Below are 18,433 nucleotides of genomic sequence, written 5' to 3' on the forward strand. Positions count from 1 at the left end.
GACAGATTCTGTAGAAGATGCAAAGGAAGACAAACAGCGAAGGTTCGATTTTGGAAAGTACTACACGTCAACAGAAAAAGTCTTCCCATTTCAGTTCTGAACATATTAAGAAAAGTGGTTTAAGATGCTGCCATTTGAAAATGCATTATTAGCCGTTGAATTTTAAGACTGATAACAAGTTTAAAAAATTATTTTGAAATTTAGGTTACTTCTAAATCTTTAAGATAGAAAAACAAAGATAAGTTTTCCTCCTTCCCTTATATCTGTAGATAAAGAAAGTGTTTCCTATTTTCATTGTCTTTCTTTCCTGTATTGTCTGAACAGCATTTTGTTCCCTTTGTTGCTGAAAACTTAACAAAAGCTGCTTATGATTTGATTGGTCAACTGTACTACAAAGACTGCCATGCACTGGATCAGTGGAGGAAAGGCTGGTTTGCTAAGGACAAGTCCAGTTTGCGTTTCTGCCTTCAAATGCAAGAAGTTCAGGAAGATAGAATGAACTTAAGACGACTACAAGAGCTGAGTAAGATTTCTTTTCCCTTATTATGTATTTTAGACACAATTTTTTATTACTTATGGTAAAGGTAGCTTCTACTTCAGAATTATGAGGGTTCACTTCCAGACATATGACTAAGGAGTATAATAATTGTGTCTTTGTGGGTATTTAGTGGGTGTTTAGTAAGATGTTCTCATGCTTTTCTCCCGCTAGCGATCAGCTCGATGGTTCAGAATGGGGAAAAAGTGGACATCTTGCTCTTGGTAGAAAAAGGGAGGTAAGTGCATTTTTGTCTTTGACTTTTTTTTTAATATTAATGTTTTTATTGACTTCAGAGAGAGAGGAAGGGAGAGGGAGAGAGAGATAGAAACATCAGTGATGAGAGATAGTCATTGATTGGTTGCCTCCTGCATGCCCCCTAATGGGGATCAAGCCCCCAACGTGGGCATGTGCCCTGACCGGGAATCAAACCGTGACCTCCTAGTTCATAGGTCAATGCTCAACCACTGAGCCATGCTGGCCGGGCTGGTCTTTAACTCTTTATTGTAATAACTCTAGGGTTTGGGATATTTTGGGTATCTTCTTGAGGGAGAACCCATGATTTTATAGCCTACTAGAAATGTTCTTAATTGTGTGTTTGTGTGTGTATTTATATACTTTTCAGTAGAAAGAGTACATGAGTGAAGCTTGCATATTTTTACATTTGTTGTGAGAAACTCAATACGATCAATTATTATAATTTTCTATAAACCTAGATTCCTTCGGGACATTCGTATTTAAGTATTTGGAAGCACTTAAGTATTTGGTAGTCGTAAATATATTTTCAGTGTAGGTATATGAGGAATAAATAATATTCTGAATTGTCTTTGCGTACGAGTCGTGCATGACTAATTTATCCGTTACGCACAAAGCATCTGTGCATCGGGCACTGCTGTAACTGTTGAGGACGGGCACAGTGGTGAATGACACACACGTGGCCCTGCCCTCCCGAAGCACATACACTAATGGGGGAAACAAACAAAAACATTACATAGTATTACATCCAGCAATTTTAACTGGCTAAAAGAAAAGTAAAGAGCGAGGCTGCAGGAGAATATTCCTTTTGGATGGGGTAAGGGAAGGTATCTTTAATCAGAGGTCTGCGTAAAGTGAGGAAGCAAACCAGACAGCAGTGTTAATAGTGTTCCAGGCATAAGGGCACGGACATGTTGAAGACCCTAAGGGTGTGTTGTACTTGGCGTGTTCAAGGTCGGCAAGGAAGCGGCTGTGGCTGGGGAGACTGAATGAGCGGGACAGTGGGAAGTAGTGATCTCAGCGATACCCCCGGGCCAGATCCTAGAGGGCCTTACAGGTCATGGTATGTAGTATGTTGCAGCCTTGGGGAATGTACGTCATTTTGGAGGTGGGCAGTTGTCAGGAGGAGGAGCTATCCTGGGAGATTAACCTAGTATACCCAGGGAGTGAATCAAGAAGTGAAGAGAGAGTGTCACAAAACCTCGGAAGAGGGAGTTTCAAGGAGGAAGGAACAGTTCAGGGTTTCAGGTTCTGCCTGATGAGGACAGGTACTCCATCAGTAAGTGATGCAGACTCACCTGCTGACTCTGAGGAGCTCAGAAGTGATAAAGCGGAAACTGGATTAGGTGAAGGCTGGAGACGGAGTGAACTGAAAGAGTTGGTGAGAATAGTTTTCAGGGATATCTGGAGGCTTATAGGATTGTCCAGGTAGAAGGAATTTGACCCAGAAAGGGAATGTGTGTGCAGTTTGTTTTTAGATGGCTTGAACTTGTGCAGCTTTAAATTTTGATGGGAGACACAAAAGAGGAGAGATTAATTCAACAATTTAGAATTTTCAAGCATGAAGGTATATAAAAATTTTAATTCACGAAAGTCTAGGTGTTTTCAGTGGTGTGCCAGCATTTTGTTATGGGATTACATATAAATTTATTAGCCACCAAAGGGCATAGATTTTTTTCCAAATAGTAGTCTCAACAAGTTGAATCAACTTTTCACAAAAAGCAGAAAAGATGGTTTATATTTAATTTTAAGTGATGATGGTTTTCAATTTTAAATGTAAGAAAAGGGCCCAAAGAGTACAGAGTTTGGCCATAGCCAGAAATTTCAAAATAGCTTACTATTCATGTATTTGTCTCAAGATAAATGATTTCTAGTATTGTGACCTTAACCTCATACTCCAATGGGTCCTTTCTCGTATGGCCAGAACAGAGTTTATTTTTGTGTCAACCAATCTTTGAAACCATAGAGATAAGACTGGTGTTTAATAATTATAGTTTCAGAAATAAAGCTTATTCTGTATTGGTCAAAGTTTTATGATCCTTTCCTAAAAAAAAAAAAGAGGAGAGATTGAAGGTATAAGAGAGAGGAAACACGGGAACAATTATAACAGAAAGAAAAGAGGAATTAATGAATGGTTTTCGATGTTAGCAGCTTTCTAGATTTGGTCGTAGGATGTTGAGAGAGACCAGTCTGATGGTGTTCAGGTCTTTGTAAACTAGGAGGTGAGGGTGACTCCTGAGCTTTTGGCCTGCGTGACGGATGTTTCAAACGGTTGTGCCATTTACTGAGACGGGGAATACCTACTTCTCTCCTGGCACTCAAACAAGCCCGTTGATTATAGGCGTCATTGTTTAAGAGCTGTTTTAATATCATTTCCAAATAAGAGAATTTCATTGTCCTGCCCTTTTTCCCATCCCTCTTTTGATCTACTAGCCCCTTGGGAAATAATGTGTGTTCAAGTAGATTGTGTTAGACCTGTCAATGACAGATAAACCTGTGGCTTTAGGAAATAAAACAACCTCCAATTATTCATGTTGATGGTATATAGAGATAGTGAATAATTGAAAGAGCGAGAAACCAACCAGCCGTAAGTTTTAGACTTTTTTTTTTTTTTTTTGCTAGTAACTGCTAGAACCAGAAATGGAAATCATAGGTAAATTTAATGAATTAATTTCACATTTTCCCCCTGTCCTTGTCTACCTTTGATTAAAGTGCTAAAATATATTAATGTTCCTTAAAGGCAAGGAGAAGAAAGAACCCTGTAAACTGGAACAGTTCATAAATTGATAATCAGCCACTGAATATAGTCGCTATTTAGATATATATTGTAATCTTTGTGGTAATTTTCTCTATATGTATAGCATGAGTGCCTTTAGACAGAAAAATATTGCAATAATATTTTCCACACACAGAGCATTTTTGCTCCAAAAAGCTCTAAACAGAAGGTGTTCCAGATGGTGTTGCTTTTAATGTGCATTCTTTGTATACTTTAAAAATTATTATTGTGGAAAAATAAAGCTTTCTTGATTACACTTAAGGGTTTCTGGCATGCTATTTGGTGCTGTTACTAGGAGATCCTCTGGTTTTCTTTTATACCTTGCTTAGAATTTCTGTTTGCAAAAAAAATTAAAAAATCATGTTTTTGAATATCTGTGTTCATCAGTCTGTGCTCTGTATCACAAGGTCAGAAGGCGTTTTCCTGGATGGAAGCTTATATATTTATTTTAACTGGAACGTTTAATGGATTAACATCCTTTTCTTAAAAATTAGAAACTGTTTCTGCACTTTAGCCCACACTTTCTGTACATCTCTTTCTGATAAATAAGCCACTGTATTCACCGTCTTCACATTATATAGTTGCATAGCCATTTGTCAAACACCTATTACCGAAAGGTTGTTGTTTGCAATAAGCACAGTAAACATGAATGAATAACTCATCTGTGTTATCAGAAATAGAAGAGACTGGCATGGTTTTTGTTGTTTGTTTGTTTGTTTTTAAGATTCTTTGGTTGACCTATATAGTAGGACATGTCACTCAGTGGTTCCCAAGCCTGGCTGCATTCACTTTTAACTGCAGATTCTAGACACAAAGAAGCTATCACTGGGGAATAAACAGTTTATCAATATGTTCCACAATTATGAAACAGGCTACTTTCCTCAATTTAGGAGAGTAACACCTCAGTTTAAGATTCTTATTTCATATCAACTTACTCTATGCGATATTCTTGCCTCCTTGAATTGTATTTTCTTGCACTATGTTAGCAATACTCCAGAGGGTGAATTATCTTAAAGTGGTTTCTAAATTGTGCATGTAATTGCAAATTAAACAGTAGCCTATTGCCCACAATATCAGCTTGACTGCTTTTATAACTTTCTGATGATTTAATTTGAAGAGATGGTTGAATTTGAATGTTGCCAAGGTAAACAAGAGATTCTCTTCTCTTATCACCCCCACAGGTTTTGCAAAAAGAAAGAGACTATTCAAACCTATGTTATGGAGTGATTTTTGTTGTTGTTGTTGTTAAAGAGAATTATGATAAAGGGAATACAGGACTAACAAAAGGTGGATTTTAAAGTATATATTATTTGCTTGAAAATTTATTTCAATCAGTTCAAAGCCCGTTCTATATAGTAAAATGTAAGCTTACAAGCAAATGAGATATGATGCAAAAAAATACAAAAGAATGAAAAGATCCCTTCTAGATGCATAAATAGGGTCAGGATAATGTGGGGTTTTTTTTGATGGTGTTTTTAGAGAAGTATTTTTAACTGGATCTGGAATTTCTAGATGGAATTTCAGTAGGAAAAAATGAGGTGGCAGAGAGACTAAGGTATTAGGCGAGTTGGAAACAGTAGGTTCAGAGAAATAGGATGGGCTAGGGAACAGCTTCAGTTCAGGTTGGCCATTTAACCTTCATGTCTTGAGGAGGGGGCATGAACCAGTGGGCCTAGAAGGTAGATTGGTACCATGTTAGTATTATCAATACATTTAATTAACAACTTGCCTTGTTCTAGAAAGGATTGAAGGCCCTTCAGAAAGGTACAGAAGGCTTTTCTGAAAATGTATTTTAAAACTATTTTTAAGAATGAGGATTGGGATTCATTAATGGAACACCATTAAAGGTTTTGAGCAGGCTCAAAACAGGGCTGTTTCTCTCATTCCTATAAGTTAATTGCCTAATAGAGTCTAGAGATGAGACTGACAGATTGGAGACCTTGCCTTTCTCAGGGAAACGGGTGCCTTGACACTCTATTGCACTGTGGGCTTCAGAAGCAACAAGCTACTTAGGGTGACATTTTCTGCCGTATTATTCTCATGACACAGTTTCTGCATCTGCAGGTTTTCTTAATAATTGTTTGCCTGTTTCTGGCCAAAATTCCATCTCTGTGCAGCAGTTTTTTATCTGAAGGTGGGAAAAAATAGTGTATTACTATAAACTAAAATGAGGGTAATTTATAGATGCAATGACTAAATAAAATTTGCGAGACTCCCATTTCTGGCCATGAAGAAATAAATTTCCTGGTATATTCCCTCTCAGTTTGAACAACTAGAAAACTGGACAAAATATATGAACCAACTATTTTCAGGCTTTGGGACAATAGGCATTCCAGGTTTGTGATCATGGAGAGAGGGGAAACAGATGAAGTGAGAGTTGAGATCACCTTGGCTTCCTAGCTGTAGGCACTTTTCAGTTCATGGCACAGGGAATGGGGAGACTTAAGCAGAATGTGATGGTTTTGCTACGTTAAAGAGGTGGAGATAGGAGTTCAGGGAATGTGCAGTCCCTAAAATTTGAAGAATGGAGTGCCAGAGTGGAGGGAGGTATGTAGAGAATGAGTTGCAGAAATCTTCATAGGAACTCACTTTCATCCCAGCTCAGAGCGCATCTGCACATTGCCCCGGTGAAACTCCAGAAGGCCAGGCAGAAACAACTTCCCGTGTTAGATCTAATTAAGCAGAGGGCATTAGTAAAGACCCCAGAAAAGTAACTCTAGCTCCAGAGTAAAGGCTGCTCTATTTCTACCTGACTAAGTTTTAAAAGTAGACATCCAGAGGATCAGCTGCTCTACAAGTAATGCGGTGCCCCGGGTCAAACAGGCAAGTGATGCCAACACAAACATCAGCATCCCAAGGGAAGACAGCACACTCCTGGCGCTCAGCACTCACCATGCCTGGCATGTGGTTAAGATGACCAGTGAGGCGAAAAGGCCTCAAGCCAGCTGACAGGGACTGACCCAGAAGTGAGACAGGTGATGAAAGTAGCAAAGAATCTAAACAGTAATTTTTAAATATTATAAATTATATTTTCAAAGATAAAGGAAAACATAAGCATAGCAAGGAAAAATGGGTAACTGGGAAAAAAAAGAACCAAAAGGAACTTCTAAAGCCAAAAAATACAGTATCTGAAAAAATTTCACTGGATTGGCTAAAGGTCAGAGTAAACTCTATATAAAAAAGATTAATGAACTTGAAGGCATGACAGTAGAAATCATAATTTAAGCACAGAGAGAAAAGACTAAATAAAATTGCTAGAGCCTCAGTGACCTGTGGGACAATATCAAGCAGTTTCAGTATAATTAGAATCCAAAAATGAGAGAAGAGAAAAATGGATTAAGAAAAAAATCTTTGAAGAAGTGTAACCAAATGTTTTCCAAATTTGATGAAAACTATAAACCCCCAGGTGCTAAAATCAACATACCTCAAGCATGATAAAGACAAACCACATCAAGGCACATCCTAATCCAATTCCAGAAAACCAGTGTGAGGAGGAAAAGTCCCAGAGGAAAACACATATTAAACATTGGAGTCAAAGATGAGAATGTCTTGTTGGAAACAGTCCCACCCAGAACGTACTATAATGAAATCTTTTAAAATGCTGACAAAAAAAGGGAAAGAAAAAAGAAACACCTCAAAACCAGCAACTGTTAACCTAAAAGACTCTATTCAGCAAAAATATCTTTCAGAGATAAAAGGAAAATAGTGTTCATGGGCCAAATAAATGCCAACTTATACTAGAAGATTAGGTGTTTTTATTTTTGTATAAACGCTTAGGATATTATCGTTTTCATTCATGTGTGTAGAGTCTGTCATTTACTTTTTAGTTGTGTTTAAAATGTTGTTTAGTTATAGAAGTGAATTTATTTTTTATACAAATTTATTGATTCTGTTCTTTGTGAAGACGCTTCTGGTTCTCATCTGACTAGGCTTAACTATGATAGCCTACTCTTTTTGGTGGTTATGTTGCAATTTTGAGAAAATTGTTTTTATTAGCCCTGGCACTTGGTTTCTGGATCTTATTAAGTTGTTTTGATTAGTTCTAGGGTATAGAGATATTTCTTTATATGGCTTTTGAGGTACCCTTTAAAATTTGTGCTTGGGAAATGGACAATTAGAATAATTCTCTCTATAATTACAGCTCTTCAAAATAACTTTTTAGATGTTAAAGTTGTGAATGACTGTTTCTTTGGAGTTCTTATCCAGAGGTGTGAAATGGCTGCTGTCTGGTAACACTTGGAATCACAAATTCCACCAGCATTTGTGTTGAAAACATCTTTGCTGCTTTCTTCAAAGTGCACAGAGTTTAGATGAGCATCCGAGAGGAAAGCCGTTGGACTGATGCAGTTAAATGTCAGACATCCACTGCACTAGATGATATATTTAAGGATTCTGTCCTTGACAAGTTGACTCGGGAGTTAATTTGTGATTCATTCTAACCCTCACTGTTCACAAGGAGACAGCAAAACTTGTCATCATAAGATTGCTTCTGACTACAAAGGAAGTCTGAAGTTTGAAACATTGACAATTAATGGCAGAATTATACTGCTATTGTAGGAAGGCTGTTGCATTTTGGATTTCTTTCACTGCTCTGAAATACCCATAGTAGTACTTTGTTTAAAAGCAAACAGTTTTAATCATCAGGTTAAAAAACAACAACTAAGACTCAAAAAAAGTGAAAATTTTCTCTTTACCTGAACTCCTCAATTTAGCAAGATATAATTTTAGTTCGGTCTAACAATGTAGGAGCTTGATATTTCTCAGGAAGATTACCCGAGTTGCAGTTTCATTTAGACAAATATGCGAAGCAGTAGAATGCTTTTGAGCTAAAGATGATGTAAGATAACTGAAAAGGCTGAAGCGTGTCAGGAATATTAGAGTGGCAGAATTCTTCATAAAAGAAATGATAAAACCTGGAGGTGCCAGGGCTGCTATAGTGATGTGGAAAATAAAAACAATGGGTAAAGATGTCAGAAAGCAAGAGATGGAGATTGCGGACATTAGTGAAGTGCTGGCAGTTACAGCGAGGTCAGGAGATTGCCGACGTAAGTGTGCTGAGGTGCCAGCAACTTTGTCTTCTTAGAGGAGCATTTCAAGAAAAGAAAATAAAGGGGAAAAGGCCTTTTATTTTCTTTTTAAATTAAATTAGAGCCAGTTATTATCAGAATTGTCAGGAAAGTAGAAGATTACACACCCGCCCCCCCCCCCAAAAAAACAACAAAAAACACAACCACCTGGAGTTTATACAGCTCATTCCTTTCTCTTTGTTTGAATCCAAAGCAGCCGTCTCCTACTTTAAAATGGAGATTAGCTTTACTTCAGTGTAAATATACTTAAATACATCAGTGATTAACTGGTGTTTCAAATCAATTTTTATGTCTAGTGATAGGACTTTAAAACTATTATGTACCTACTAAATGTCAGACACTGTACTAATTACTGAAGATACACTGAAATGCTTTCCTTGGTCGCCTGTGTGACGTTTGGATCTGACAGCTAAGATATTCCCAAACATGGAGCAGATGGTATAGTGGAGGGAAGAGTGGCTCCTCGGGATTAAGAAGGGACACCTGTTATCACTAGGCATAGGCGGGACATCAGGGGTGGAGTGAAAGGAGGGTCACCTGGAGCACACCTGGGGGAAGTTTGCAGTTGCCAGCCAAAGAGCAGGACATGTTTATTACAGAGATAAGGCGATGTAATTTTCTAGTGCATCTTGAGTGTAGGGGAATGGCAGAGTTGAAAGGGAATTATGGGCCAAGTCATGAAGGCCTTTTAATCTTTAAAACTCCAGAGCTATGGAAGAACAGTGGTCAAGAAGTGATGTCCTTAGCTTTCCATCTTAGAAAGATCGTTCTGGCAGCCCCAGAGAGCTGGGATTAGAGAGGTGGAGTTCTGTGCATAGGGGTGTTGGTGACTCAGGAGTGATATGAGGACCTGAAGTAAGGCCGTGTTGGAATAAAGGGGGCAAAGGGAGTACGTCAGGAATGGAACCAGCAGCATTTTGTGACTGAATTCGTGTGGCAGTGATGAGGCGGTGGTGGGCAGGGACAAATCTGCAGTTAACCCTAAATTTCCAGTGGATAAGTGGAGAATTGTAGCATCAGTTTGGTATGAGGAAGCAGGAAGGTTTGAGATGCTTGTGGCACGTTATGGGGAAGGTGTCCAAAATTGATATTACTTAGTATTATGGCTTATTACTTAGTTATTAATATTACATTTATCCAATGCTGAGGTAGGTGCTATTATCCTCATTTTGCCAGTGATGAACCTGAGGCCCAAAGAGGGTTGATCACTCCTCCCAGGTGACAAAGGAAGTAAGCACAGAGCTGAAGTTTGAGTTCTGGAAGTGATTGGATTTCCCACTCTTAGCTGTTTTAAGCTTTTTGCTTTTTGATTACATGGGGATCTGGTTTGTAAGACAAAATTATAGCCTGGAGAATAGGGATTTGGGAGTTCCTAATTTATTTATGGGGGGGGGTTGGAGGTTGGGCTAAAACCACTGTCCCTGGAGAGGCCGTGGAGTTCATGTGAGTTCACTGAGGTTACAGCTTCATTTTCAGGAATCTGTGAGCTTGGAAAAGAAAGTGACCAGAAAGATAGGAGGAAAAGACAGGAAGAATTGTGCTACAAAGCCAAATTGGGTGGGATATTTCTCTCTCTTTTTTAAAGAAATGAAATCATAAACAGTTCCGAAATCTTGAAAAATACAGCCACATATATCCAATGGAAGTCCTTGGTAATGCTTACCAGAACGGGTTCAGTTCATTCATTCAGAAAGAGAATAACAGGGGCTGGGAAATGAAAGGAGGTGAGACCGCAGATTCAGAGAACTTCCTCCACTCTGGAGAGAGGTGACTGTGCAGGAAAAAGAGGCATTTCGAGTGGAAGATGGAGGGTTTTTCTTCTCATGGGTGAGACAAGATCACATGTATATGGGACTTAAGGGTCATCTGTCTAGAAGTAAGAATTTTGTTTTAAAGCAAAATTACCATGTGAGATGCTCTTTAAACTCTACAGAACATTGTACATCCACGGGCACACCAAGCTGGATTTCACAGTCTGGCATGCTGCAATTGAGAAAGCAGCAGGTACAGATGGAAATGCTTTGCAGGATCAGCAGCTCAGCCAAAATGACGTTCCCATCATCGTGAACAGCTGTATAGCATTTGTTACGCAGTATGGTACGTATCAGTTCTTATTCAACCCCTGACTCATAGTATCAGCCTCAGAGTTTTGAAGCGTTACCTCCGGTGGGCTGAATTAGAACCTTTTATATCGGTTAAGTACATCGGTGAAAACAACAGACATAGTCACTGTCCAGTGAAAGGCCATTCTGTAGCCCAGTAAAACTCATTTAAATTATATAACGTCCTTTTACCATTTTATTCTTGCTTTATGTTCACAACAATTTAAATAACATATTGAAAGGATCTGTGATGTGAAATGTATATTAAAAATAGATAAAAGACTGTTTTTCAGATGTTACAAGCCTACAGTCCAGTCTAGGGGGATGCAGTTGCTGTCTCAGCATGTTCTTAGAAGTGGTAAACACGGGACAGGATGCAAAAGAATTTACTTTTTTAGTCTGCATACAAGTGTGTATGTACTGTATTTATTTCACATACCCATGCTGTTGGTGGCATGTTTATATTGAGAATCATGGTTATTAATTATAATAGTTTTGACTTAATTGTAACATTTTCTTTGAATAGTGTGCAGGTAAAAAAACTAGCTGGATACCTACATAGTTCAGCTTTATTTTAATATGCTACGGTAGTATTTTAAATATGCCTGAAGGGTAAAAGTATGCCTTGGTTCCTCATGCTTATTTGCAAATTACTATGAATTCTTCAGACTCATTCTTTCTATTGCAGATTTCCCTAGTACTCTAGAAGGTGGAAATTTCATAACTGTATTTCAATATAAAAATATTTCTACCTTTTAATCTGTAGATAAATGTCATAGAGTTAGGTTACAAATGTAGAAAAGAGTAAAATGATTGACCTGGTATTTTGGAAAGTATATTAACTTTTTTGTTCTCCTAAAATTAGAAATGTGTTTAGGTATTTTTAATTTGAAAGAAAGTGTCAGTGAGAGCTGCAGTGAAATACTGTTAGTGGGTCCTTGTTTATTGGATGTCTGTTGTGTGCCAGCCGCTGATCTTGGTACTGAAAATACAGCCGTGGGAGTAGAAAGTTAAAGACAAATCATGAATCATGAGTTTCTGCCTGAGAACTGACAATAAACTGATATGTAACAGCATCAGAAATAACAAAAGCTATGAAGAAAATAATATTTATAATATGTGTATATTGGTCCATTTTCTTCTAAGAAGAGCGCTATTTTAAGTATTTTTACTTATTTCATACATAACCCAAGTGCAGTCATTAATAATCAGATTGGCTGTGTTTGGATTATCTGTCTACTGTAAATATGTATTTAATCACATTATGTGGGCATTACTCTATGAGGGTTCTTCCTATGATAGTATGTTTATATATCTCTTATCAGCTGTAATCATATGTTTAGTTGAAAATGAGGGAGAAAGAAGGTCATCATCTTCATTTTATTGGTTATTCATTATTCAGTATTAGTGCCCTGCATTTTGCAGGTATGAATGAATTATACACATATTATGTTTTGGCAAGAGCATAACCTCATTGGGAGTTTCCACATCATGTTAGTTTTATAATGGCATAGTCTTTCTTAAGCTGACAAATTATTAAAATAACTTGACTAGCTCCATTGTATACAATTTAAAGTTTCTCTAGGGAAATCAGAAGTTACTTTACAATGTTTATTTGAATTTAAAGTCATTAAGTATTAGATTGTTTTCAACTAAATCTCATTCATTATATCTACTTTGTAAGTCTAACACAAGGTGCATTAACTTGCATATTAAAGTAATAAAGCCAATGAAAGACTTTATTTTTTTAAAAGTTTTTTAATGAGCAGAACATGGAGAAAACCCCAATCTTATTAGAAAATGTGCAGTGATTATAGGATGCAGTTGGTCAGCCCAGAGCCTTTTAGGTCACACTTATGTTGAACTCCCTGACCTTTGGGTTAAAATTTAAAGGCGGATTTTTTTTGTGTTCCTTGTGTCAAGATTTGAACTTGACTGAGTTCACAGTATAACTTTTATAATTTTAATTTTTAAATGAGTTACAGTGTTTTGTTCTTAGGGGAAATTAATTAATGTAAACAAAATTATGTTCAAATTCACATTCAGTTAACTTATTTATTACCAGCTATTAGAAATTCACTCAACTAGGAACATAGTATCTCAGAAATACAGTCACAGTTTTTTTTTGTAGAATTTGCTTATTCTTGCATCAAGTGGCCATTTATTGAAAGCCTGCTGAGTTTTTGTAGGCACTATGTAGCTGCTGTCTGCAGAGAATAAGCATGACCCTTGCCTTCTAGGACTTTACAGATTTGTGGATGAAAAACAAGTGGGCAGACAGATATATCCCAAGTGTACAGAATTCTGTGGTAGCGAGGCGCTGGGTTGGTACAGGCGTCCGCGTGTGTAGGGGTAAATCTCACGCAGAGGAGGAGTGGCCCTGGAAGGCTGCCTGGCTGAGGCGGTGCCTACATGAGTCTTGAGAGAAAACAGGCGCTCATGAGAAGGAACAGGAGAAACTGTGTGCTCCTGTGGCGTCACCAGGGGCGTTGTCTGTCCAGGGAGCTCTTGTATCATGGACTGTCCCATCACTCGTCTTCCTCCGCACCACTGCTTTTCTCTTATTTTATATGGGGCACTTGATGAATCAGTAACTTGGTAAAAACGGAGACCCAGCTCTTCATCTGGAAGGCGAAGGCGGGAACAGGCTGACATTAATATGCACGTATGAGGGCAGAGGACCGAGGGCATTCACACCAGGGAGCCTCACTTTTGTCAGTGAAACTGGAGGCGAGCGTGTTCCAGGGACCTGTGAAGATAGGGCACCTGTCGTAAAAGAACAGTTTTAAATGGCACTGTGAAGAGCTGGGGAAGGGCTGACCGGGGTCCTGTGCAGAGCCGAGGATGGGATATTTCATCAGGTTTACTCTGTAAGTACTAAAATTAGGGGGGCAGGCCTGTCCCCCTTGGACATGTTTGTATCGACTCGGGTAAAGATTCCTTCTCGCTCATCACCCCAACACAAAAATTTGTTAAATTCTTAGGATGTCAAAATGGGTTTTGGTTTTAGACTTTTTTCATGCAAACTTTTTTTTTTTTTTTTAAAACAAAGGTTTAGGGTGCAAATATATCTATCAAAAGAATGGTGATCCTCTGCGCGTAAGTGAGCTCCTGGAGAGTTTCAAAAAGGACGCGAGGAGCTTTAAGCTGAGGGCTGGGAAGCATCAGCTGGAGGACGTGACGGGCGTGCTGAAGCGGTTCCTGTCCGACGCCGACGACGCGCTCCTGGCCAAGGAGCTCTACCCCTACTGGATCTCCGCCTTAGGTGAGGCGCCCGCCCCTTCGCGAAAGTACACATGCTCAGAAGAGAAATTGTCTCAGTGCCAAGAGCTGTTTATATTTACCTAAAGAGCAATTTAGAGTAAAAATCGCCAAGTAATGTTTTATATATTTAGTTTTCAGTAGATTTCTTAGTTCTTACTCTGCTTGAAATTGGGAAGTGTTATAATAAAGTACACGCATGCTATTAATTTCTCATTAAGGTTAAATTGAAAGGTTTAATTAATACATGATTGGTTTTATAAGATTTTCCTGTAGGCTCTTTTGGCTTTCCTCTATCATTTATTCTTCCTCTTTGGATTACATAATGACAATTTTTTTACTCTTTATTTATTTTCTCTAGAGTCTGTTTAGTGAAGTTTAAAAGCTTAGCTACAGTGGAAGAGAACCTGTTTAAGAAATGACCCTAGAAAAGTAGTTTATTAAATGACTAATTTGGCCAAAATGATTTTAATAAACCTGTATTTCTGTCTATTAATTCAAAGCAACTCCTTTTATGGAAACATTACAACAATAAAAACTTTAAAATATAAACATTCCCTCCAATCTCATCTTTCTAATAGAGCTATTTTTATTTTTACATTTTATTGTATAGTCTTTGCTCCACACCTATAATTTACATATCAGTATTTTATTAAATCACAGATATTTTCCATATATTTACAGTGCTTTCAAAATGATTTTCAATCTTTTTTTCCCCAATTTTTAAAAATTTGTCATTGAATTATACCACAGTTTACTCATATTTCTTTCTTGCACATTTAATCTGTTTTAAGATTTTTTGGGAAAATGACCTTAAAATTTGACAATATGATATTCCTCTGTTGAGGAATGTTTCTTTTTTTCTGAAAGTATTTGTTTACAACATAAATAAGACAGTTAAAGGACTTAATTTTGAAATGATGTCACAAAACTTCCACAATTTGAAAAATTAACCTAAGAATGACCCTTATTAGTACCAGCCAGAAGAGTGTAATATTGTTATTAAAATAAAGCTTTTCACAATTGTATAATTCAGAAGTCTTTTATTTGCTTCCTGATATTTCCCTAATTAATAGGTTTAACTCAAGTCACAAGAAGAGATGGTTATATAATTTTCTGGAATATAGAAACGGAATAAGATGATACATCTTTAAGCCCAGTTACCTTGACACCCTCATTTTTGTTTTTAAACTATTTTATTGTAATGTTTGACTATTAAGGTATTCATAGTATCTATTTTATAAGGACTTAAAGCTTGTCTTTATTATAAAATTAGTGATTAAAAAAATCTGTGGCATATATGCCTTCACTGAAGTTTCAGATTCAGTGACAAAGATGTCCTTAATGTCAGTCTGTCAGGAGGAGGGAGGTGGGACAGGACAGCATGTTTTGGAGAGGAATATATTCACCTTTCACTTGGATGTGAATTCTTTGAGAATTGACTTGGAGAAGGCTTTGAATACTGAGTCAGATAGCTTTAAAGTCCTTTGCATTTGAATCCGATATAGCTCTCACCCTGACCTTCCAGAAGAGCCCTGTGTTGGGTCTGACAAGGCTCAGCCAGAAAGCTCTAGGTGACCTCATAGGAGAGCTCTCTTGGGTCCTGTGCATCCAAGGGGAAGAATGCCTTACAGTGACATTGCACCTGTTTGTATAATTCACCATCTATTCTTCCAAGAGCACTATTAAATTGTCTGATGTCTGTGGCTAGTTGAGTAGTTCATTATATTTTCTGTGTGACCCAAAATCTATGTTAAGTTTTACTTTCTATTTCCCTAAGCTTTATTTTGAAAATGTCATTTATTTTATTTTTGTAAGATTTGTGAAGATACACTGTACTAGCACAACTTCTTGTTATAAGTGTAGTAGTATTAATTACTTTTTATTGAATACATACAGTTACTTCTGCAGTTAGAAACAAGACGTAAGGGTAAATGTTTGGACTGTACTAGAGATGACAGTTAATCCTTAATTCACTTCCAGTATAATCTCTGAATATAATTCGGGTGTTTGCCCCTCTTGCTTTTAGAGAGTAATTCATCTACCAGCACAGGTAAGTCAGTATGCGGGTGTTTCCTTCTATAGGTCTCCGTGCAGGCTGAGTCAGTACAAAGGAGCTGTCCGTTGCAGTTTTGAGTGGGAGTGCATTTCAGATATGTGTCAGAGTTCCTTACCTCCCCAAGGATCCTAATGCCCTTTACCAGTGACCATGTACTTTTAAAGAATCATTCATGTGCTGCTGGCTTTCTATGAATAGAATAGGTAGGGCTAAACAGAAAATGAAAAACTTGTGTTTCCAAAGCGAGTTGGGAATTGAGAGGGAATATATATGTGCAATCCCCTTGAGTTACAAAGTCAGCATAAGTTATTTGTTTGAAGAAAGGTCTTTTATTTCCCCTGTGAGCTAGTAGGTTAGACAAAACCACTGCCTTGCTTCTTTTATGGACTAGAGATTTGAGGGTTCCTGCGTCTAGTTTCTCCAAATATCTGACTTCCTGTGGTTAGGAGAGTGGAGGGTAATTCCGTCTTGGCCTCTTCTCCATGAGTAACCAAGTTCTGTCCATGATTAAGGCAGGGGGTCCATCCTGCTCTAAGTCAGTACCATAGCCGTCCGGACCTGCACATCATTCCTGTCCCATTTCCTTTCCCAGAGTTGAAGGTACCAGGGCTGCTGGGTAGTGCACAGTTCATAGCTCTGGGCTGGTTTTAGTTTGGGGAAGATTTTTATGATTTCACAAGGAAAAAAAAAAGAAACGTCATTCTCAAATACATATAGTGAAATCTTTCCATAGCCAGAGGTAAAATACTTTTGGTTTATCTCTTCAATTTTCACTCCACTTTGAGTTATTAATTGAATACTTTTCTATTAGGTGAAGTTCAGTAGTCCATAAAGTAGAAGATAAAATACAACCCTGGGTTTTGAAAGTGCTATGTTTTTAATTGCAAAGTATAAGAACTATAGCATACAGCCACGGAATGTTTATGTAAATACATCTCCAGAATTATAGAAGTTTGAATATTTTTCTGTTGAAACTTGACTATATCACTTAGTGAAATACAATTGTGAATATTGTTTTATAATACTGTTAAAAGGCAAATATATAACACAGATTATTATTTTAGGCCTAAGTGTGTTGTTTTTCTTTAACCTCTAGATACCCAAGATGACAAGGAAAGAATTAAAAAATACGGAGCGTTTATAGGTACTCTTTCAGGGGTCAACCGAGCAACATTGGCAGCTATAATTGAACACCTTTACAGGTGGGTGGATTCATGAATTTCCTAATTTATTTCAAACATGGCACTTGATAAGTCATTATTTCCTGAATTTAAAGTACTGTGGTTAACCTTCTATATGTGACCGCAAATCTTTCACTGTATCTTAAGAATGGTTTCCAAATGGAATTCCCATTAAACTATCATTTTAGAGTCTCTTTCTGTAATTAAGATGCATTTCAAATAAATAGCACTAGAGAGCTTCTTGAAATGAATTTAAAATAATCGTGTATAGCATCCTCAAGTGCATAAAGCAAGAATTTCAAAACTCATTTAAGAGGGAAGTCGGACAAGAGAAGAAAGTCCAGGGACCAGAATTCTGTAGCAGGGCTCTGTCTGTCTGTCTGTCCGGCATTTTTCCTGGTGGACTCTTCATAAACTCTTTGTTTTTTTGTTATCAGTTTGCATCTACACTGCCTCTGATATGTTGGTGTCACACTGTGGACCAGATGAGGAAATGTTAAAAGTCAGGAACATTTTCTGTGCAAGGACACGAGTCCCCTGCTTTGGGAGAGTAGGAGGAATACAATGGTAGCTTGAGAAGCGACACCTGAGGTTGAGGATGTTTGAAAATAACCTTTTACGTTAAAACCAAAGGCTTGTTTTGCTACCAGGGAAAATTATCACAAAGGCCTTAAAGCATCGACATTGCTTAAGGAATATATTGCTGTAGCCGCTGCATGGAGCAGCAGTCCCTGGAGTACATTTCTGTGGAGCAGGATTCCGCTCAGGGCACCTTGGAGCCTCCATCCAGAATCCTCCACAATCTTTTTCTCTTCAGCCTTTGCAGCCGCCGCTTCTCATGCACATAAACTCCATTACTGTAAAATTCACTTTCTTATTGCACCGCAGAAATATAGTCCGTGCCGTCCTATCTCTGTGCCTGTGAGACTTTGGGAAAGATTATTTTTTTTCTTCAAAAATTTTAATAGTGACCAGGCTGCTAGAGTGTATTAGTATTTTAAACGTTGAGTTTCACATCATTATTCTTACAATTCTTAATTCAGATCTGAACTTGAGATAACGAGTCCCTTCCCATCCTTCCGCCTGCCCTCCTTTTCTTCAACTAACATATATTTTAGCTTCTGTTGTGTACAAGACGATGCCTATTCAGCGTCCATGTGAACAGAAATATTTGATG

The 18,433-nt window shown here is 37.7% G+C and overlaps 1 protein-coding gene across 2 annotated transcripts in view; it reads left to right on the plus strand.

Moving 5' to 3' along the window:
• ARAP2 (ArfGAP with RhoGAP domain, ankyrin repeat and PH domain 2) overlaps positions 1-18,433 on the plus strand; it is a 136,903-nt gene that overhangs the window by 76,966 nt on the left and 41,504 nt on the right. For both annotated transcript variants that reach the window (XM_087827892.1, XM_087827888.1), the window contains exons 17-21: positions 325-523; positions 710-773; positions 10,587-10,750; positions 13,808-14,020; positions 17,172-17,277. In XM_087827892.1, the coding sequence (XP_087684018.1) occupies positions 325-523; positions 710-773; positions 10,587-10,750; positions 13,808-14,020; positions 17,172-17,277 (746 nt within the window). The remainder of the gene's footprint in view (positions 1-324; positions 524-709; positions 774-10,586; positions 10,751-13,807; positions 14,021-17,171; positions 17,278-18,433) is intronic.

This window comes from Miniopterus natalensis, chromosome 1 (assembly GCF_054644295.1).
Source record: "Miniopterus natalensis isolate mMinNat1 chromosome 1, mMinNat1.hap1, whole genome shotgun sequence".
Taxonomy (NCBI): Eukaryota; Metazoa; Chordata; class Mammalia; order Chiroptera; family Miniopteridae; genus Miniopterus; species Miniopterus natalensis.